Here is a 23,073-nt window from a genome sequence, read left to right on the forward strand (position 1 = left end):
TCAAACCCCACCTACCCTTTTATCATAAGTCCAGTCTGTTTTCCCAAAAAAATATACCCCAAACCTCACAACTTCTCACTTCTCATTTATCACTCTGTTCCAGTCACCAATGTTGTGGCAAACAGAAGCACCTCCTGATTCTTCTGCTGCAGGGGATGAAGCTGAACAAGGGCCTAGCTGTTAAGCTCTGCAATCCATCCATGCCATGCAGGGCAGGGGTGAGGGGACACTTTCAAAGGGCTTAACCCGACCAGTGACAATGCACCAGGGATACTAAGGCAGGCCTGTTCCTGGGAGAGCTGGGGCTCCTCTGATGGCCTTGCTGAAATGTCCTGAGACTGCACTCCCACCTAACTTAACCTCCCTTCCTTCCCTCTCTCCTTTCCCTTAACAAAATCCTGGCACAGTTAATCCTGCCTTGGTGGCTCTTCTAGGAAGACGTGAACTAACACAGTCATCTTTCTTCTGAGCCAGGAAAACGTTGGTCTCCCTGTTTCCATGTCACCATTCACCCCATAAAGCACCTTCCATGCATCAAACAGTGACCTCTCAAAAACATAAATTAAGTCATGCCACAAACCCCCTGACCCTCAACCCCAAGCCCTCCATTATCCTCCTATCACATTTCATTGAACCCAAACTTATTGCTGCCCTTCACCAAGATCTCTGCTCAGATGCCCTGTCCTCTAAAAGAGACTCCCATTCATTCCTTTACTAAATTCTTTGATCAGCTTTTGTTTTCTTCTTAGCAGTTTTAGTTGTCTATTTACGTACATCAGCACTTAACACTTACCCATGTATTATCCGTCTCTCCCAAAGAATGAAAGCTCCATGAGGGCAGAGACCCTGTCTACCACTTCACTGCTATATTCCCACTGCCTAGAACATTGCCTGGCATATAGCAGGTGCTCAATAAATAATTGTTGAATGAATGAATCAGACCCAGAAGGGTATACCTTTTATGAACAATTAAAAAGAGAAACCATATTTGTTACACAATATTTTTTCTCCTCCAGAAGCATTCCTGCTTCTATTTTCAATTTTCAAATATCACCAGACATCAACTAGCAGTTTACTTAACAACTTTACAAATTTAGGCTTTGTAGAAATGGCAGAGGCAGTAAAGATATTAAGAACACTTTGTTTGCAATCCCTCTTGTTCTTAAAATTTAAATCATTAAAGTATTGTTTTTCATTGATAAAGAGTAAATGGGCCTCACTTTACGATATTTGGAAACCATGATAAACAATGCTGCAATTTTCAACTCAGCCACATGCCTTGGAAAACCAGCCTCCCCTTTCTTCCTTTCTTTCACTCTCCCCACGCCAAGATCCCTGAGGGCTTCCCTGGAAGAGTGAGAGTGAGTCACTATGTCCTCAAGGCTTGCAGGTGCTAGGGCTCCTTGAAAGACAGGTGGAGATAGCAATCACCAACATCAGAGTGGCTCCATTTCTTCTTTATCCTCACTGTCTATTTTGTTAAGACACTAATAATAGTTAGGGTGGGAATCTTTAAGTTCTTTTTTTTTTTTTTTTTTGAGACAGAGTCTCACCCTGTCGCCCTGGCTAGAGTGCAATGGTGCATCTCAGCTCACTGCAACCTCCGCCTCCTGGGTTCAAGCGATTCTCCTGCCTCAGCCTCCTGAATAGCTGGGATTACAGGTGCCCGCCACCATGCCCGGCTAATTTTTTGTATTTTTAGTAGAGACAGGGTTTCACCATGTTAGCCAGGATGGTCTTGACCTCCTGTCCTGGTGATCTCTCTGCCTCGGCCTCCCAAAGTACTGGGATTACATGTGTGAGCCACTGCACCCAGCCAAGTTCATGTGAATTTTTAAGCCATTGTGGAGAAGAAAGTAGGAGTGGTGGCCACAGAGCTAAAGGACAGCTTGGAGTTAAGGGCTTAGAAACTTCTTTCTTTTACAAACCGTAAGCCCTGTTCATAGCCATTCCAGTATGTTGATTTTTGTCTCTTTCATCACTTATAAAAGAGAGAGAAAAGAAAATGTAAAACAAGAGAATACCGATTCCAGGGTGCTCTGTGCTTCCTATGCCTTCACCCAGCCCCCTCAGCTCTCCTGATTCTTTCCACTGTATTCAACACAGAGAATCAAACTATGGAAAACAAGATCCTTTACAGCTTCAGCCTCTCCACCACCTACCCCTTCACCTTCAGCTAAGCCCTTCTCCAAGGCCCTCGCTTCTCCTGTGTATCTTTTCCAAGTTGAGGCTGCTTGCTCTTTCAGATTCCAGATGTCACAAAGACCTGAAAACATATTTTCATTGTTGCTTCTTCCAAACCATTGGTTTTTCTACTCTCCCATAAAAATCTTTCTTTCTCTGGGGTTGATGACAGATCTTCAACACTTCCATGAATGACCCACATCCTGGACACTGCCTACATTTATCAAAAACTTTAGGATTTGGTGATGTCTCCCCAACATCACCCTGGGTTATACATCCACTGCTTTTCTCAGTCTGTCTAGGCCTCAACCCTGGCCTTCTACTTCAGTCATCAAGCTCAAGACCACATCCTGGCCCCTTTTCCCCACTCCATGGTCTCAAGCCACAATCACATTGATCAATTCATTAATTTCCTTAGCAAACATTTACTAAGCATCTCCTGTATGCTTGATGCCATGAAGACCACCAGGACTGCAACTGAATAATACAAACAGAATCTCTGTTCTCACAGGGCTACAGTTTAGCAGGAAGACAGAGACCGAGGATTAATCCCATAAGTAGTGATGAAGGGTGCGGAACTAACTACAGAGGCATGTGGTGAAGGCCTCACTGAGTTTAAGTAAGGAATATCATTTCTGTCTAGAATTTTCATTCCTTTGTTCTCATTTCATGTGTGCTCCAACCTCATCAAGAGATGAAGAACCCCTGACATCCCTATCTTTTCTCATGGTATTAGCCCCTACCTTCTTCTTTCTACCCATCTTGAATACATGAAAAATTATTTTAAACCATTCCTTTACTGATACTCTCAATTTTCTTAATTTCATATTCTCTCATGCTCTATCTGGCAAACCCTTGACCCTGGATCAAGCCCAGCGTCTTTTCACATGGTCTGCTAAGCCCTTGTAGAGAAAAATCACTCTACCATACAGGCCCATCTTCGTTAGCTCCAGCCTTGTTCAACCTTCAGCTCTACTGTCCATCCTATTCTCTGTTTCTAGGCAGCCTCAGACTTCCCCAGCATCCACTACATCAATTTCAGTCTTCTCCAACTCTTCAAGCTCACATGCCTGTCACTACTCTTATTTTGAGTCACTTCGGAGGAAAAAGTAGAAGCCATCATTCGTTCATTCATGTTTTCTTTAATTCAAATATGTGGCACATATTAGGCAAATATGTGAGTGCCTAATATGTGGCAGGTACTGTTTTAGGTGTCAGGGATATAGAAGTGAACCAAACAAGACAGAATCCCTGCCAACACAAGCTTATGTTTTGGTGGGGTGAGAGTCCAAAACTAAACATAATGCACAAGAAAATGACAGCATTTGCAAAAGGCTCATAATTATTGGCAGGAAAGAGTGGGGAGTAACTCGATCCGGTAGAACAGAAGTAGAACAGGAGAGCTGCACCGAGTCAAGTGGTCAGGGTGGGCCTCGATGAGGTGAGATGTGAACACAGACGAAGTTAGGGAGAGTAAGGCAGGTGTACAGGGAAAGGACTGCCAGCAAAAAACACACTATGTGGGGAGCATGTCTACCACATGGGAGGAAGAACAGTAAGCAGGGCGGGCAGGCAACAAGGTCAGACAGTCTCTGAGGCAGATGATGATAGGGCTTGTGGGCTTTTTAAGGATTTGGCTTTTACCCATAGAGCCGAATGGGAGCCTTTGGAGGGTCTGAACTGAAGAATCGGATAGGAACTCCCTCAACATACTGCCACCTCATCCACTTCAAATTCATCTGCACCACTTCATATTGCATCTTCCCCAATGTTTCAGTGGAAAAATTATTCCTTTTCTAGCCTGATCCGCTTCTGTTTTGGATTTGTGCTATTGCTATCCCATCAGGGGCTTTCCTCTATCAATTATCCCCCTACTTACCCATACCTCTAACCTCTGCCTCTGTTGAGTTTGTGTCAGCAGTATGAAACCACCCTGACCTCCTAAATGCCATCCCTCTCTCTAACGAATTTCCTTTCCTTCCCTTCTTTTTAGCACTATGTACTTGAAAGACATTTTTCTTTTCCTCTTCTTCACTCCCCCACATTATTCATGAATCATTCATTCATTCAATAAACTTTAGGAGCACATACTATCTGCTAAGAGCTATGCTGGAGACACAGAAGTTGGTCATGTGGTCCAGCAGGGACAAGGATAAAGTTCATCCATCTACTGAAACTGCCACAGGCGAATCCATTGATGCTTGTAATTTTTTAATTTTCAATTTTGACATAATTTGAAACTTGCAGAAAAGTTGCAAGAACAGCACAAAAACTTCCCAGATATCCTTCATCCAAATTCTCCAACATGTTATTAGCTTTATCCTTGATTTCTTGTGTGTGTGTGTGTGTGTGTGTGTATGCATACGCATATATACCTCACATTCTGTTGGAGTTTTGTGTATGATGTCTTTTTACTTATAAATATTTCTGGCCGGGTGCAGTGGCTCACACCTGTAATCCCAGCACTTTGGGAGGCCGAGGCGAGTGGATTAGTAGGTCAAGAGATTGAGATCATCCTGGCCAACATGGTGAAACCCCATCTCTACTAAAACTTCAAAAATTAGCTGGGCATGGTGGCACGTGCCTGTAGTCCCAGCTACTCGGGAGGCTAAAGTAGGAGAATCACTTGAACCCAGGAGGCAGAGGTTGCAGTGAGCCGAGATCACACTACAGCACTCCAGCCTGGGCAACAGAGTGAGACTCTGTCTCTAAATAAATAAATAAATACACACACACATATATATATATACACATATATATATATTTCTATGTGTATTTCTTAAAAACAAAGAATTCTTTTACCACAGTACAGTTATCAAAATCAGGAAAAACAGTGATAGTGATGCAATACTATTTTCCACAGATATTTTCAAAAAGATTATCTCTTTGTAGCACATGATTTTTAACTTGGACTTTAAAAGTATTACTTTTTAAAAGTATAAATGTTTTTTATATATATATATACACATATATATAATGTAAAAATTTTGAAAATAAGACAAAAGCAGAAGGAATAATATTCAAATTATATTCCACCATCTAGAGAGAATCACTGTTAATTTTTAGACCCATATACACAGGCCCATATATGTACATACAGATGCCTTTTTAAGAAAGCAAAACTGTGATTATACTGAAAATATGACTCTTTCATAACTTGCTTTTTCTCTTAATATAGTTAACATTTTCTCAAGACACCTTTTAAAAATAATTCTCAAGAGCTGTGTACAGATCCACATTATTGACAGTGCTTCCTTAAAATTCTTCCCTGTGTTTGCTTCCAGTTCAACACTATTGCTTTTTTGTTTTTGTTTTGTTTTTGTTTTGAGACAGAGTCTCACTCTGCTGCCCAGGCTGAAGTGCAGTGGTGCAATCATAGCTCACTGCAACCTTGAACTCCTGGGCTCAAGTGATCTTCCAGTCTCAGCCTCCTTAGTAGCTGGGACCACAGGCGCATACCACCACGCCCAGCTAATTTTTTAAAAATTATTTTTTGTAGAGACAGGTCTCCCTATGTTGTCCAGGCTGGCCTCCAACTCCTGGGCTCAAATGATTCTCCTGCCTCTGCATCCCAAAGTGCTAGGATTACACGTGTGAGCCACCATGCCTGGCCAAAACTTGCTTTATCCCGAATTACCTGATTTCATTTGATCCTCTGCCCATGTCATATATATTAGCTTTCCGTGAGTTCTGTCTTCAACTTTGTTTACCCCACTAGCTTTAACTCCCTGTATACCTTCAAATTTCCCATGCCAAATCTCCTCTGAGCTCCAAACCCTAATATACTTGGCATCTGCAGGTAGATGCTGCCTCACAGTCAACATGCCCAAAACTGAGGTTCCTGTCTTCCTTTGTCAACCATGCTCCTCTTGCATTTCCTGGCTCTTAACTTCTTTCTCTGCCTCACTTACCCCTATACCCATTGGTCACTGCCCACTATAAATTCTACTTCATAAATGAAATGCACCAAATCCATCACCTTCCCATACCCATTGCCAGCGCTTCATTTCAGGTCTTCAATATTTCTTGCTCAAATTAATACAAAAAAATCTCTCACTGATTTCTCCACTTCAGCTCACCTGCCCCTAATTCATCCTGCCATGGTGGCCATAATTCTGTCCTATGAATATGACCATGCGACCCCTTTCCTTTGATGCCTCCCATTGCACACAGGAGAAAACACAAATTCCATGAAGCTCACACAAGCCTCTTTAGACTCTGGCCCCTGCCTCCCTCTGCAACATGCCCTTGCTCTCACACTGTACACACACCAGGAACCCTGAACCATTAACAGTTCCCCAAAGATCCACGCCCTCTGTGCTGCTGTCTCCTTTCACGGAGTGTCCATTTGTCCAGCATCTCTCTCTCAGTGCTTCTTTCCTACTCATTTTTTTAAGACTGAGCATCCACTCCAAGACACCTTCCCTGATCACCCCACCCCAACCTGGTCTCCACTAGGTCCCTTCGTGGGTGTTCTTTGGGCTCTCTGGGCTTCCCTCTGCATCATCAAACTGTACTGTGATGGTCTGTTCATTTGTTCATCCCACTAAGCCCTGGATCAGGACCATTTTCATACACCTATGAAGTCAGCATGGCACCAACCACATTGCCAAGCAAAAGTCAAATTCTAATAAATGTTTTAGGAAAGAACAAATGGATATTACACCCTTTGTTAATTTTTATTGCTTTCACCTGGTATCATTAGTATCGAAGTTGTGTGTTTGCATTTCATTTTGTATTTATAATTTCTTTTTGTTGTGGTATGTATTAAATAAATGATCCAGAGAGCTTGAGTAAATCAATCACAACTTTATGGAATTATAGCATTTCCAATAGAGAGGTGCTAAAATTATAGCAGGCAATATTTAAAAAAAGCCAAAATTCTAAGAATTACCTCTGATATAAATAATTTTTAAATGAAATACTCCAAACTGGGCTGGGTGACTTGGCAAACATATAATCACATTCTCACAACCACCTTATGATCACAGTCACTTTCTTGTCAGTAATTTCATTATGACACTTGTGAAACTTGGATATTCTGTTTATTGGAGGCAGGTTTTATTAATGTGAAGGAGATTAAAAACTAACTGAAGAACTTAATGCTGCTTTACAGAGTCTATTTAATTTAGATCTATAGTTGATATGACAGTTACTTAGCAAGATGACTTGGCGAGTCTGCTTAGAAGCGTAAAACACCAAATTTTGCCTAACCAAATTTGAAGACCTGGAAAAACAATACATCTAAGAGAGAACGGGGGAGGAGTCACCAGCACAGTAAATATAATTAGTAGAAGAAAGGAGAAGAACAACACCCTTTTTATACCCCATTTATTGGATAGCAACATTTCAGCAACCACTTCTTCACAATGAATAAAAACAGAATTGGTAATATGTGACTCTGAGCAAAGCTATTTTATACGTATATATACATAAGTACGTATATACCCACATATATACACATATACATGTATACATATACATACACAGGGACATTACATGAATAAACTAGAAAAAATGCTTGGTGTTGATGTGAAAATCTAATATTTATTCCTTACCTGAACCTGAGAAATTGTCTAAAGACCCGTCGGCTGTCGTTGAAGCTGTTTCACTGCTGCTCATTGGCTCTGTTTTAACTACAAAAATAAACAACATACATCGATATTGAATTAATAGTTATTTGTAAAGACATGGAAGAGAAGATATAACATTCAGAGTAATGACAAGAAAATCATTTCAAAAAACATTTTCCCTAACTGAACATAAATCATAAGCATAAATAGACTCCTTTTAAAAAACATTCACATATTAAGTTCTTTCCCCTTAGGAAACAATCTATTGTCACAAGTTACCCTTTAAAAGCAGCACTGTAAAAGTAATTAAATTCATCATTGCTTTACATATTTACTGAATTACTTATTGATAAATTATCTCTCAAAATCTACATGATGTGATATAAAATCATTTCCTGGGGTTGTGGAAAAATCTGTTATTTGGTCAGAGTCAAAAGGATAGAACAGAAAGATGTGGGGAAGCAGGAAGTAAGTGGGTGTCGACACCAGCAGGTCTTCCTGATGCTCAAGGGCAAGGTCTCCCCTACCACACACACACACACCTTCTGCGTTCTCCAGCATGGCTAAAATACCGAGGGCTTGATTTAATGCACCATCATTACCACCCAGCCATATCTGACTGCCAATTCATCAATATTTTATGTATGCTTCGTACCAAAAACATAACTGAATGTAAATGAAGCAGAAACAAAGTTTTCTATTTCAAAACAATATTGATAGCAGACAGTTTGTGAAATACATACATGATCTTTGGTCAAGTCCCTTTGTGCTGTGAGATAACTTTTAGATTTATGCTATAGATTCTCTAAAGCAATCCACTCCCCTGATATGGTGACAGTGCTATTGTTCCCCTACCAAAGAGGCAAGCCAACAACTTCAGCACATCTGCCTTTGTTCTCTCTAGTTTTACATTTTTTTAAAAGAAGAAGTAGCATCGTTGTTTTCCTTAGAAACTACTGGTGAAGTGCCATCATCAGAATTTGCCTACCCTGCTTTGTGGAAGGTATTCATTTCTTAGTAACAGATTTTCAGAAAGAATCCAGTAATATTTTAAGGGATACCTAAAAATCATTAACATGCTCCCTAAAACAAAGGCTCCCACGAGAGAATATTTGGGGAGGCCTCTCTTATAAAGCAAATACATTTTGAAGCGGGAAAAGATGATGGAGAAAATGCAGCTTTTCCTCCTCTCAACATCACCAATCTGTTATAAACACCAGGGAAAAGGCACATTCACATAACTCCTGGATCTTCAAATATTCTCCTAATGCATAATGAGTAGTTTAAAAATAAGCATTATAAATAGGTGCATCAGATAGTCACTTTTTAAAAAAATAATTATTCAGATGGCTTCTAAACAAGCTTTGGAAAAGAACAACCGTGAGACTAATGGAAATCACTCTGCTGGATTGTTTTAATGTAGACCAAACAATGGTGGAACTGAAGTTTTCACTTTTCTGCCAGTTGTTTTGGGTTTAGAAGTCTTTGTTGATGCTAAAAATTCTGACATAAGCCTGTATTTCCCTTCCCTCTCCATGACACCAGACAACCTAATGATTTTGCTTTTCATCACCATTACACTGCCATCGTTTCAGGAAAGGCAGTATTTCATTGCTAGCACACAGTTTCTAAGTTTCTTACTTAGCTGTCCACATCATACCTTACCTCCTTAAACACATACACACACACACACACACACACACAAAACCTAATATAATGCCCCATACACATAAAGCAATCGTTCTATTTCACTCTCTGCCAGACAGATCACCACTAAGATTCTGAACTCAGAATCAAATACAACATACTAAGCAAAAGATTAGAATTATGTGCCATGGAAACAGGTCCTGTAAAGTGCCTACTATGCGTCAGTTATTTATAGACATTATAATTCATCCTTTTAAACAATTCTACAAATAGTTCTCAGAATAGACAAACTCCCTAGTCAGTATTGTCTTCTTGTTTCCCATGCACACATTAAAACCAAAGGGGTTAGGAAGTCACCCAAAGACCTACAGTAAGGGTCAGAAATAAGATTTAATTTGGGATGTTTTTGACTCCAAGGCCCATGACTAAAGCTTGAAGAAATAGTAATAAGTGGGACTTTTCAATAGTACAAGCTACTCCACAACAAGGCTGCTGGGGCACAGTGCCACACACTGGGGATAGAGTGGAAAGCGAAGTCCCTGCTCTCCTACGGTCTTAGGGCTCCTAGCCTAGTGAACTTGCTGGAAATTCTCACATAGAAGTTTCATGCCCAACTGTCAGGAAAAGATGTGAAGAAAAAAATTGTTCCACTGCGTGAGATGTCAATCAAGATTACTTCCAAGTCTTTGTCAAATCCAAGGGCTATGATTCAACAGATTCTATAGATGCAACTACTTTGTGAAAGCTTGACTACACCAAAACCACTCCTGTTTCTGTACCCCTAAAATTGACACCAGCTATTCTCCATATGATTAGCTTAATCGAATGTAGCCTTCACTCCCAAGAGGCACATTCAATTATACTTGAAATCCATTAAAACTAAGCAAAAAGATTAGAAAGGAAACGAAGAGGATACTTTTCTTTTAGGCCCCAATAACACTGCTTTTCACCATTGTTCAAACATACCCATCTATACACTAAGGAATAAAGACTCCCTTTTCCCAATGAACCCAGTTTTTTAAAAGGCTCACTGTTGAAGAGAAGAGGATGTACATAAAATAACCACCAGGATATTCATGATTTTATCAGGTATTGTAATTGAATACTTTGATCACCAGGGACCTGATGCTAAAGACTGGTGATTTATTGTAATGTAAAATAGTTTCTGAATGAAAGCCAAAGAAACAGAGACTACTTCTGGCTTTATTGTAGCCAAACATACATCCACCAGAGAGTTAAAAGATGAGAATGATCTCTGGCCACCAAAATTTTATCCATCCCATTCCCACTAGCACCACCACATTTATAAATATGCTGTAGATGATGTAATACGGCATCTCTCCAACGCTTTGAATTTAAAAACATACACTGAGTTTTCTTGGTCTTAGAGGTTTAAGGTACTGTAACATCTGAGAACAACTATCCCATCTAAGCCACCCATCTAAAAAGGAAAAACTATGAATGATCTGTTCCCCTCTAAATAACTAGGATTAGTTTATCTCCACCATACTCTTCATTATATGACTCCAGTCTATTAGAAAATAGCAACTTTTGTTCTCTTTTGCCCCCACACAGAGTCTCTTTTTCTACCATTCTAAGTTTCCAATCTTCCTTCTGATCCTTAAAAATCTATTCATCCTTTAAAAATATTCAAAAATTCCCTTTTATCCCTTAAATCTCCCTGTTCCTCCAACTCCTTCACTTGGCCATGCACTCCAGGCGTGAGCAATGCTGGGCAACTTGCTACTCTCTAGATATGAAATGATCTTCCCTCCACCAATGCCTTTGAGTTTTGGTCTTGAAGTCAGAGAATCCAGTTACCTGCTATAAGACTTTCTAAAAGTGATTTAATCTCCTTGATCTTAATTATCTCCATATACAAATGTTTTAAAATTATATCTGTATTACAGGAATAAGAATTCATAAAAATGTACATAAAGTACCTGATATAAAGTAGGAGCTAAAACTATATTCATCATCATCATTAAAAGTAGCAGTAGCAATATTCTCTGTTGGGCTGAATGCCTTCCTCCTTTCTCCTGTAGAGTAATACCAGGAACAATATAGAACAGTTAAAAGCACCAGCTTTGGAACCATCAGTTGAATTTCAATCTAGCTTTGCATCTAACAGCATGAATCTGGAAGTTAGCCAACTTCTGTATGCCTCGGCTTCCTCATCTGTAAGTGTGGGTGAATACTCAGGTGAGAATAAAAAAAGATAAATGCTTCTAAATCATTCCACACTGTGCTAGGTCCAGGGCCCATGCTTTTATAGTCACTCTATCACTATAGTGTCTCTTTATGACAAATCAAAGTCTTTCTTAAGATAATAGATAACTGGGTCCAAATGTATCATGAACTTCACATTAAAGTTAAGCTTCCCCTTTAAAAGAAAGTTACAAGAATCCGAAGTAAAGGGATGTATCCAAGATCAGCCATGAGGCCACACTTCAAGAGAGCCAAAATTAAATCAAGGTAACTTGGAAATAACTCAAGAAGGCAGGACCAAATTGTGATTATATGAAGAAAACTTATGTTTTGATCATTAAAAGGCAGTGTATATTTTCTGAAGAAACAGGCTAATAGAAGGAGAATGGTTTACATGGCAATTGTGATAAATAATTCCAGGAGAAAATGTGGCCATCTTTTTCTGGCATTTTTTAGGGGAGGCTGGCCCATAAAAATGAGAAAACCATCTTCCTTCATCATAAATTTCAGTGTGGATCTATCTATCAGACCATTGGAGCTCGGTGACATTAGCTATCAAGATCATGCCACTAACCCATCATACCATGATTCCATGCTTATCAAGCAACTTCTGGTTATACCTTGAAGGTTCCAGTCATACAGAAGACTTCTACATCTGCAGAAGATGTCAGACCATTCAGAAGAAACAAATATTTCGTCCATTTGATTAGTTATATTTTTCACCATAAAATAAGTGGGCTGTTTTAATAAAGCAAGCTCACCCACAAAGGACAGTACTGCCTGCTGGACTAGGAGCCAGCCTGTGTGTTACAAATAATTCACGCTGCAACGCGCAGGGAAGGCAGCAGCCTTGGTGAGCTGCAGGCCCTCCCCAGCAGCACCTAAGCTCATCTCACAACTTTTCTCAAACTGTTACAGTAAGCACAGCTTGTCTTTGCTTGGCACAAACTCAATCTTCCTTTTAGTTTTGTTTCCTACTATATTATGCAGGGACTTCAAAAACTCAGTTTACCATCCCTCTCCCACTCTTTATGAGTCCTTCATCTCTCCTACTTCAACAAGACTTACCTTCATTCCATATTGGTTATTAAAATGTTCAGCTGCACCCATGCCTGGAATTGCATTACCTCCTTGAGATATCATCTTTCACCTCATTCATTCACTTAGTTGCTATTACTCCTCATCAGAACAAGCCATCTTTCCAAATCCCTATCTATTCTCCGACTCCTGCTTCACAGCCTCCCTTGCCTAGCCTGAAACCCAGAGCCAGCCACGTCTAGCTCCCATCCTAGGATGCTGTGTGGTCTCATTTCTCCTAGCATCTCTTTTTGCCAAATTTTAATCTCAGGATGGGCAATCTCTCATTGTTCACTGTTCTGCTGCTGTTCCAGATGGATGAGTATAGCAGAACAGGTGCCATACATGCTGGCCAAGTCCACTTAATTGTATTCTGTCTTTATTCTTTTGAGTCATCCTGTTGCTTGCCAGACCCCCTTTTCCATCTCTTGACAACTGTCTGAAACTGTTTCCACTGAGTTTTTTCCACGTTCCTTACGCTCCCGAGACATACCTCATCCCTCACCATCTTTGGCCCTTCCACACCAACTATTTCCCTTCCACACCAACTATTTTCTAAAGAATGTTGATGCTGCATTAAATCCTTCGTCTTCCTGCAACATTTCCCAGTTTTCCATGGATTAACTTCAATGAAAGTTTCCTTTCCTTGAGCAGGGTTTAACCTATTTTACCAAGAAGACTTTCCCAATTGCCCAGTTCAAACTCTTCTTAATCCTAACTTTCCTCCATTGTATATAATGAGCCTCATTCCTTGATACTTCTTTTTATCATTGTTCAATATAACATAGCAATAGTTCTCTTCTCCCCCATGTATTGCTTTTTCTCCAGGTTTTCTTCCTTTGACTACTCTGTGGTTCTAAAATTTCACCTCCTTCTTGTCTGCATTTTCTCTCACAATCATTTCTGTCCTGGCCACACTCTATAATTTCCACCACTCTAATATTTTACAAGTGTCTTCTTTCTAATTTCACAGCCACTATCCTAATTACCTTCTGCCTCTTCTCTTATGAAAGTTAGCAAACTGGACTTTCAGCCTCTACTCTCCCTGCTTTGGAAACAAATATTTATATTTTCATAATTTAGATGTGCGTGAGTCACTCCTGGCTCTAGGGTCTTCAGCAGGTTCTCAACTGTCTTCTGAATTAAGTTCCCAATCTCTAATCATGTATTTAAGGCCCCCCTATACTCTGACACAGAATTTTTCTTATTTTCTTTGCTTTACTTTTCATTTCATTTCTTTCATACACTTTTTATTTGCATGACAAATAGTAATTTGCAAGAATACAAGAGTACTGAAAAAATACACAATCTCATCTAATTGTCCCAACTTTCCTGTGTGGCATTATTATCCCCATTTATAGATAAAGAACCATATATCCATAAATTGGACATCATTTAAACCAACTGGCATCCTAAGATGTTTAATGCTTCCTCAAGTCTACAGCTTTGTAGTACCCTTCCCTCTGACATTGAATATTCTACAAATTTTACACATGACTAAATCCCACAGTTTGTTCAAGGTTCAACTAAAATCCCACCTGTTTCCTTAAGTCTTCTCTGATCTAGTACTCAGGGGTGGTTTCTTATTCCTTGAACTATGTCTGTGTTTGTGACTCCTTTAGAATATATGTTCTCTTCTACCTCATTTTATATTGGAAAGTCTTATGCATTTCAACATATAATAAACTGCTTCATGACCTAAAAAGATCCTCTAAGACCAAAAAAACTCAGCTACATTTTTTTTTAAATTTACATGATTGTATCTCTACAGGACTTAGCCCAATGTTTGGCTTGCATTGAAACTCAATATTTATTGAGGGAATGGATAAAGATAAACTGACTTAAAAAAACAGGTTACAACTGACTTCATACTACTAGACACATTGCACAGGACAATTCAAAACACTGTTTATGCTAAAAACAAGATGACAGTTTATTCCCTCCAAATCATCACTCAGTCTACTGATATGCAGGCTGTGCAAAGTGTCTCCTTTACAGGACATGTGTCACTTATGCTATTTTGAAAAGTGTACTATTTGGAGAAGACACATTAGCATAAACTATCAATTACTGAAATTTTTGTATGTTTAGAGAGGATCCCGCCTGAATCAGTAAAAAGAAAGGTAAATAAATTACCATGAATTTGTAATAATTCATGGGACATGACCCACAAAAGTAAATGTTGGGTATTGTTGCAAATAAGCCTTAAAAGGACCCTTTATAAAGCAACACAATTATGCTGTAGAGGATCGCAAAAGCACAACCATGTAACGTTATGTTACGGGTTGGATTCAATGACAGTATCACTCACAGATTTAATGAGTCTCTTTCTCAAACCATGAGGCAGAAATAGAAATGTGTTTTTAGAAACTGTGTCAAATGATTTAAAAAGGGGCAGCGAGGGAGATGTGAAGAGAATAAAATTGTTGCATAAAGTATGAAAGTGGAAAAAAGCAACATTGCTAAATTTATATATTTGACATCTCACTCTAAATGCATGATTGATTCTATATTACAAGTACCCATTTGATTATTTCTGCTTCACCTAAAAGTGCATATATCCATGAACTCAATGTGTTTTCTTTAGTTAATTCCCATTTAGAAAACAAGACATTCCTTTATGTTTGGATTGGCTATATAGCATATGATCATTATCTCTCCAAAAAGTAAAGTTAAGGTCATCTTCTTTATCTTAAAGGAGGGCAGGAAAAAACATTAGCTCTTCAATGGTACACCTGGTAAAATCTTATGAAAACCAAATAAACACATCCAGACTAAACTTGAATTTAAGAGTATACATGGCCAAAAAGAAACATTAGTCTATTTCAAAACCTGCTATTCATGGAAAGTACAGCATATATCAATAGCAGCATGTGCAATTACTTATGGGGTGGTCTAGACTAATTTAAATTTTTTGTAAAAGAAATAATATATGGTAAATCACAACTGCTCCTTTGTAATGTCTTCTACAACTCCATGTTCCTTTGTGTTTTGCAACTCATTCTTCCACACTAGCTCAGTTTCCTAACACATGCAATCTGAGAAGATTACATGGGCCTCCATACTAATGCTCATCTCTCCCCCAATCCAATCTATCCTTGCAACTGCTGCCAGACTAACACCTAAAACACTTCCACCATATCAGCCCCTTGCTCAAAATATTCAGTGGCTTCTCTACCAACTCCAGGATGAAGTCCAAATTCCTTAGCTTACTATTCAGGGTCCTCCACAGTTTGGCTCCAACTGATCCTTCCAACCTTATCTACTATCAATTCCTTCTTCAGCTAAACTGGTCTCCTCACAGTCTCCCAAACTATCCTACCTTTGTTTGTATTGTTTCTTCATTTAGAATGCATTCCATCTCTTCTCCACCTATTCAAATTCTACCCATTTCCCAATACTCAGCTCAGATTCCATCTCCTCCTTGAAGCTGGGCCAGACCTTAGCAAGCTGAAGAGCTCTTTCTTCTGTACTCTGAGAGCACTTGTGTTCAGATCTGTGGCTTCTAACCTTCTTGAGAATGAAGCCCTCTAACACCAAAACATTTCAAAACCCAAAGTGTATGACAAAAACCTACTATGAATTTGTAGATAAAAAATGTGTATGTTAATAAACATAACAGAATGTCCATATGCGAAAGAGTTAAATATATATGTGGCCTGTTAATTTCCTCACCCTACAGACAAACCTTTTGAATTTGCGGACCTTTGGTACTTGCTCTCCAACTACTGAGGAAGTGTAAGCCACAGACTGAAAATCCTAGTCTTCATAATTTATTTGGTATATTACCTTTTAGTTTTTGCTAAATGTTTAAAATGTCTTATCTGCCTTAACCAGCCTGTGAGCTCCTTAAGACAGGTGTCATAGTCATCATAAAATAGAGAGATAAATATCTAAATTAAATATTTTGTTTGAAAATCACAGAATTGCAATTCGGAACATATACACAGAGCAGGATGGTCTTCAGTATGTCCTAAGAACAAAGAGAAGGAGGTTTTATTAGAAAATGTTATATTTTGTTTTGAAAAGCTCATTGGCACTAGAGAAGCTTTGGGAGGCTGCCAACCTCTGACTGGTGACTGGTGGCAGTAGGTAAAATTAGTCATGGAGTCATGGCAGGTCGTCTCACTAGTTACTAGGTAAACTGGTTTGAAGGTTACAGCAGGCCATTTCAGCAGCTGGGCTTGAAGAAAATTCAGTTTTTGGAGCTGGTGCTATATTCCCCAAGTGCTTTCTCCCCTTACTCCTTCAACTGATTTAGTTGGTGCTATGGTTTGAGTATGTATTCCCTCCAAAACAAATTTTGAAACTTAATCCCCGATGTGTCAGTATTGAAAGATGGGAACTTTAAAAGGTAATTGGATCAGAAGCGCTCCACCCTCACGAATGTATTAATCCATTCATGGACTAATGGGTTCATGGATTAATGGTTTATCAAGAGAGGGAAACTGGCGGCTTTATGAGAAGAGGAAGAGGAACCGGAACTAGCATGTTAGCATGCTCCATGGCCTCCCCATGTGACACTCTGTGCCACCTTGGAACTCTATAGAGAGTCCCCACTAGCAAGAAGGTCCTCACCAGATACAGGCCCTTGACCTTGGACTTAGCCTTCATAACTGTAAGAAATAAATTCCTTTTCTTTATAAATTATCTTGTTTCAAGTATTCTGTTATAAGCAACAGAAAATAAACTAGTACAGTTGGATATAACTAAAATGACCCAATTGGCATAAATCAACTTTCACACAAGGGCAGTACCATATACCTCTTCATATTTCTTCTAGAATCTGGCAGAGTTTATTTGTATACAGTAAAAACTAAATAAATATTAGATTCCTTTTTTCTCCAATATTATGCTATAAAATTTATCATACAGACAGGAAAGTTGGAAGAATTACACTGTGAGCACCTATAAACCTATCACCTGGACTCTACAATTAGCATGTTACTATATTTGCTTTTCTGTGTCTATCCTTCAAAAAACCATCTTATTTTTAATATATTTTAAAGTAAATTGCAGATATAATACACTTCCCCTAAACACTTCAGCATTCATATCATTAACTAGAGTTCATATTTTTGACTTTTTATAAAGTAAAATTTTTATATAATTAAATGTACAAATCTTAAATGTGCCATTCGATGACTTTCAACAGATACATATTATATTCAGAAAACAAAGTGAGATTGAAATATTTTTAGCTTATTATAATAATGGAAGCATGGCACAACAGTATGAAAAGATTGTACCAATAAAAAAAATGCAGACAGCAATACAATGTTCTCAATTTATGACACAGGCAATATTAAAGCAGACTTTTAGAATGGAAGAGTAATAATTTTAAATGTAGTTTATATTTATTGAGCATATAAATGTATATGCCATACATTTTGCTAAGCACTTTACAAGCAGTACATTGTTTGCTCCTCATGGCAACTTTATGAGATATTTATTATTATTGTGTAATTTCATAGATGAGGAAACTGCAGCTTCAAATGTTAAATACATAGTCCATGATCACACAGTTTCACATTTCTTTAATTGCCATATCTTTTGTAAATCAGCCAAAAAGCCCAGTGTTTTCTGAATATGGTTTTATCATCCTTAATCATTCCTTTGATATAGATCTGGACAATCAGTGAATGGCACAGCAATAAGAAGGTTTAAGAATACCAGGGCACTGAATAAAAGTATATCAGTGTATGTTGCAAATTAGCGGGTGGTAAAATAAACTAGTGCATGAAGATTGGAAGCAGATGAGCTGGCTCAGACTCACAACCTCAATCATATCAATGTGGGAAAATGGCTTACTTGCCTAAAAGGCAATCAATCTACTAAATGTACATCTCAGATCATATGTTTTTCTCATCCTTCACCAACTCACAGGAGCACCCAGACATAAACCCTACCCACATTGAGTATTAATGGAAATAGTAATTACTAAGTACCTCAAGTACTCCAAATACCTGCAAAGGCCGTGCTTGATATGCAGGATCCCAAAGGAGGAGAATATATCTTTTCCTCACCTGGAGACATTACAGTAGCCAGTCCCAGAAGATATGTTTCTTTTTAAAAATATAACATTATTTAATAATAGCTGCTATGTTTTGAGCATGTAGTAGATACCAGTAAGTGCACTTAGTATTTTGGATAGACTAACTGTCATAGCAACTGTGATGAAGGGGCAATGCCATTCTACAGCAAAGAAGGCAGAGGTTCAGAAATAACAGATAATAATAGCCAGTGGACATTGAGCATTTTCAAGGAGTCAGACTCTGTTCTAAGCACTTTACCAACTCATCTAACAGTTGTAGCAACACTACAGGCATGTAGTATTATCATCTTCATTTTACAGACCAGGAAGCAGAGGCATAGAGCAGTTAAGTAAGTATTCATCATCACACTTGGTAACTAGTAAGTGGCAGAGCTTCAAACAGAGGCAGGCAGGCTTCAGGACTCTTGGCTCCCTGCTCTGTTCTCAAAATGCATATGTTAGTTGCTGTGAATAAACAGCAGAATTGTGATTGTGTTTTTTTTAGTTTAGGTAAGTCCGACTACAAAACTGCTCTCACAAGCATGCAATTCTTCCTATATTTCTAATATTACTCATTTTCCACATCACTGTCTTTAAGGCAAGTATCAGATTTGTTCAGAAAAAGATAATACTATGTAAATAAGCGCATGATTTCAGATAAAATGCCTTCATTTCTTCTCACCTGGGGTCCCTTCTTAGTGCCCACTACCCCTTGAATACAGTTTCAAAATACTCCCTAAGTGCATTTCTAAAACACAAACCCAATCATATCACTTTCCAACTTACAAGCCTTCAGCTTCCACAGCTCCTGTACAGTTGAATCTAAATTCTTGAACTTCATATCTGGAGCCCTTCATCATCATCTTTGGTGTCTAAACCCCATCTCTGTGCATGCTCCTCATCTTACACATACACACAAACACACACACACGCATGCACACGTGCACACACAAACACACACACACACTCACTCTTCTGCCATTCGGAATGTCTTCGTCACAGCTATAAAGCTCAAGCTCTCTCTTTCTTCCTGGCATGGCACTCAATATTCTCCTACCTCTTCTTCAGGACTCAGGTTAAGCATCACCAGCATGCGTCCCCACAATCCACAATCACTTCAGTCATGATTAGATGTCCTCCTCCTCTGTAGAATATAGTCCTTATCTTAAAGTATGGTGGTAAATCACATTTAATAGTGAACTTCTCTTTGGCCAGAATGGAGTTTGGTATATTTCTAGATAGAATCACTTAATAAACAGTTCTCAAATTAGCAATGTAATTGTGGATATACAGTATAGATATACTACATGTATACACACATACACACACACACACTTTTATTTTTTTACTGCAGTGAATATATATATATATATATATATATCCTTCTCCCTGCAGTTTTCCCCACCTTCAAAATGTTTACTTCCAATTATTCCTTTACCATCTTACCATCTACACACTAACCCTAAATGTACTAACTTCCTTATCCTTATATCATTCAGTTGTTTCTTGGACTATGTGGAAGTTGCTTTATCACTATTAATATACTAACAGTTGAAGTTTCTATTTATGAAGCAGTTATTTACTATGGGTCAAAAGCAAGTCAGTCACTATAGATCAAATTCAAAACAGGCAACAATGTTGACTGTGGATGTTTTGTGGATGGACAGCCCATAGCAACTATATGAACTGTCTGAAATGATCAATTTCAAAAATTTGAAAAACAGGCTCTAGATACTTATTGAATCTGTTAATGCATTGTAAACTTAATGAATGCTCTTATAATCATTCATGTATATTATATACTTAGTAACATGAGGCATTTATTTAACAATTTTTTTTATTTGGCTTTATTGCCAATCCTCCCATTAGATGCTAAGGACACTAGAGTGAACACTTGTGTCCCTGCTTCGAGAAACTTAGAAACTCTTCTAGGTGAAACATATAAATGAATGTTGTATATCTTTCATCTTGGCCACAATCTTAGATAAGGTAACATAAACACTTCTTAGGGAAGATAAACTATTTCAGCAAGAACTCGGCTTTTTGGCTAGTGACCTAAGCACTGCTATTGGGGAGTCCATGTTTTAAAGTGTAAAGAATGTGGCTTTGAAATCAGCCTGAAAGGCCTTTGTATCTCTTCTGCAACACAGTAACACATTGTATTCACAGACTGGTCACTTAAACCCTCTAAAATGAGGTGCCTAAAAGTTACCCTAAAGATTGTTTTATTTATTTATTTATTTATTTATTTACTTATTTATTTATTTTGAGATAGAGTCTCACTCTGTTGCCCAGGCTGGAGTGCAGTGGCATGATGTGGCTCACTGCAAGCTCTGCCTCCCGGGTTCACACCATTCTCCTGCCTCAGCCTCCTGAGTAGCTGGGACTACAGGCACACACTGCCTCACCTGGATAATTTTTTGTATTTTTAGTAAAGACGGGGTTTCACCTTGTTATCCAGGATAGTCTCGATCTCCTGACCTCGTGCTCTGCCCGCCTCAGCCTCCCAAAGTGCCTAAAGATTGTTTTGAGGATAAATGTATGTAGCGGGCATATGATGTACTCAAAAACTTAGTCAATGCAGTTCATATTCTTTATTTTGACAAAAAGGATTCTTTCCACTTAAAATCCCCTTATTAGTAATAAATACAATGATAAAATGGGTAAGCATCATAGATTTTGATTCATGTTACAATGTTAAGAAAAAAGTTCCCAATTTGTATTATGAGGAGTACATAAACATACCTCTTTGGAATGTGTTTGGTAGAGTCTGTCTACCATTTTTTGGTGTAATGGGATACTGGAGGCATGCAAAAAAAAAAAAAAAAAAACCCAAATCTGTAAAACTAGCAAATTACCATGAACATAATCATAATAAGCTCTCACTTATAAATTGTGGGTCCTAAACGTTAACATAAACCCTTGATAAGCTTATGAAGACTTGCTTTCTCTCTACTATAGTATAGGCAATATTTGACAGTCACTGACATATGACAGATAATTTTTTCCTACCCAAACCAAAAATGGAAAATTTGTAATATGTATGTATTTTTTTCTATTATATTGTACGCTTAGAGTGAAAGAGAGGAGAATGAATTACTCTTGACCCTTACTCCAAGTTAGCAAGGTGAGAAGAAATGTAACAGACCCCACTTTATTTATATACTGCTCACACCAAGGCATCCTTGGATATCATAAGAAATCAGGAATTACTTAAAAGCAGGGAATCTATGACCAAAGGCATATGAATTTGCCTAAATACTACCATTCACTAAGGTTCACATATCTCCCAGGAGGGAACCAGAGGTTTCTCTCAGAAAATTGGATGTTCTCAGAGAGATATATTTCTGCTCATACCAAAGTTCTGGCCCAACCAGCGGAGAGATGCCACAGAACTGTGATTCTCTGCACTATTAGCAATTGGAAGTAGGGAAAAGCTGTCTACATCTAGACCTTAGTTATCAGCAAGCCTAGCTCTAGAAACCCTGAGCCTAGTTGCAGGCAATCAGCACTGGAGTTCCTATTCTTATTATGAAAGACACAGTTAGCTGCAGGTGAGAGGCTAGAGCCTATCTGCCACCCTACAAGGCTCACACGTGCCACCCCTCTATTCCTCTAACTTTACCTCTTTTACTCCCAGCCATTCTCTCTCCTCCAGCCACACTGGGCTCCTTGCTGATCCTAGAACATCCCAGGCATGTTCTCGACTCTCAGATTTGGTCATTACTATTCCAATGGAGCCCCCAACAAATGCCAACAGTGTTGCTTGGCTGGTATAGTTTAGTTCTTAAAGTCAAGAAAAGTGTGACTAAATTTATCACCTACTTAGAAATATTTTGTGAGGTAGAAAACATTTACTCTGAGCAGCAGCAAAACTGCAACCAGTTTTTAAATTTCACAGTAACACTGCCCCAATCCAAATGTGCATATAATGACCATTATAATGAAAAGCAGAGATGATTTCCCATCTCCATTTGATCTCAGAGAGGCTTAACAATCAGACAGCTGATGAAATTATAATTAAGTCTAAGGATTTGAAAACAATCCCCTAAAGTTAACCTAATGATGCAATACAATGTGCACCTGGACCACAGGAAGGAATCTCACACACTCACGCACACCAGAACTTCAAGACCGGACTATAACCACCCTGAGGAGTCATCCTTATAATGAAGTCCTTGTCATCAAAGCCTCTGCCACTGGTTCTTGCACAGCGCTGCTGTTTGCTAGGGAATGGCATCATTCAGCCATGAAGGCACCAATGTGGCAACGAAAGCACCAATGTTTAGTAAAAGGTATTAGAAAAGCCATCTGCAGATGATGCAAATCACATATTCTCTCCAGAGAAAA

General features: G+C 38.7%; 1 protein-coding gene across 4 annotated transcripts in view; it reads right to left on the reverse strand.

Moving 5' to 3' along the window:
* EYA1 (EYA transcriptional coactivator and phosphatase 1) overlaps window positions 1-23,073 on the reverse strand; it is a 341,835-nt gene that overhangs the window by 126,458 nt on the left and 192,304 nt on the right. For all 4 annotated transcript variants that reach the window (XM_063606819.1, XM_055116656.1, XM_008956696.3 and 1 more), the window contains one exon: window positions 7,743-7,820. In XM_063606819.1, the coding sequence (XP_063462889.1) occupies window positions 7,743-7,820 (78 nt within the window). The remainder of the gene's footprint in view (window positions 1-7,742; window positions 7,821-23,073) is intronic.

The sequence above is a fragment of the Pan paniscus genome, chromosome 7 (assembly GCF_029289425.2).
Source record: "Pan paniscus chromosome 7, NHGRI_mPanPan1-v2.0_pri, whole genome shotgun sequence".
Taxonomy (NCBI): Eukaryota; Metazoa; Chordata; class Mammalia; order Primates; family Hominidae; genus Pan; species Pan paniscus.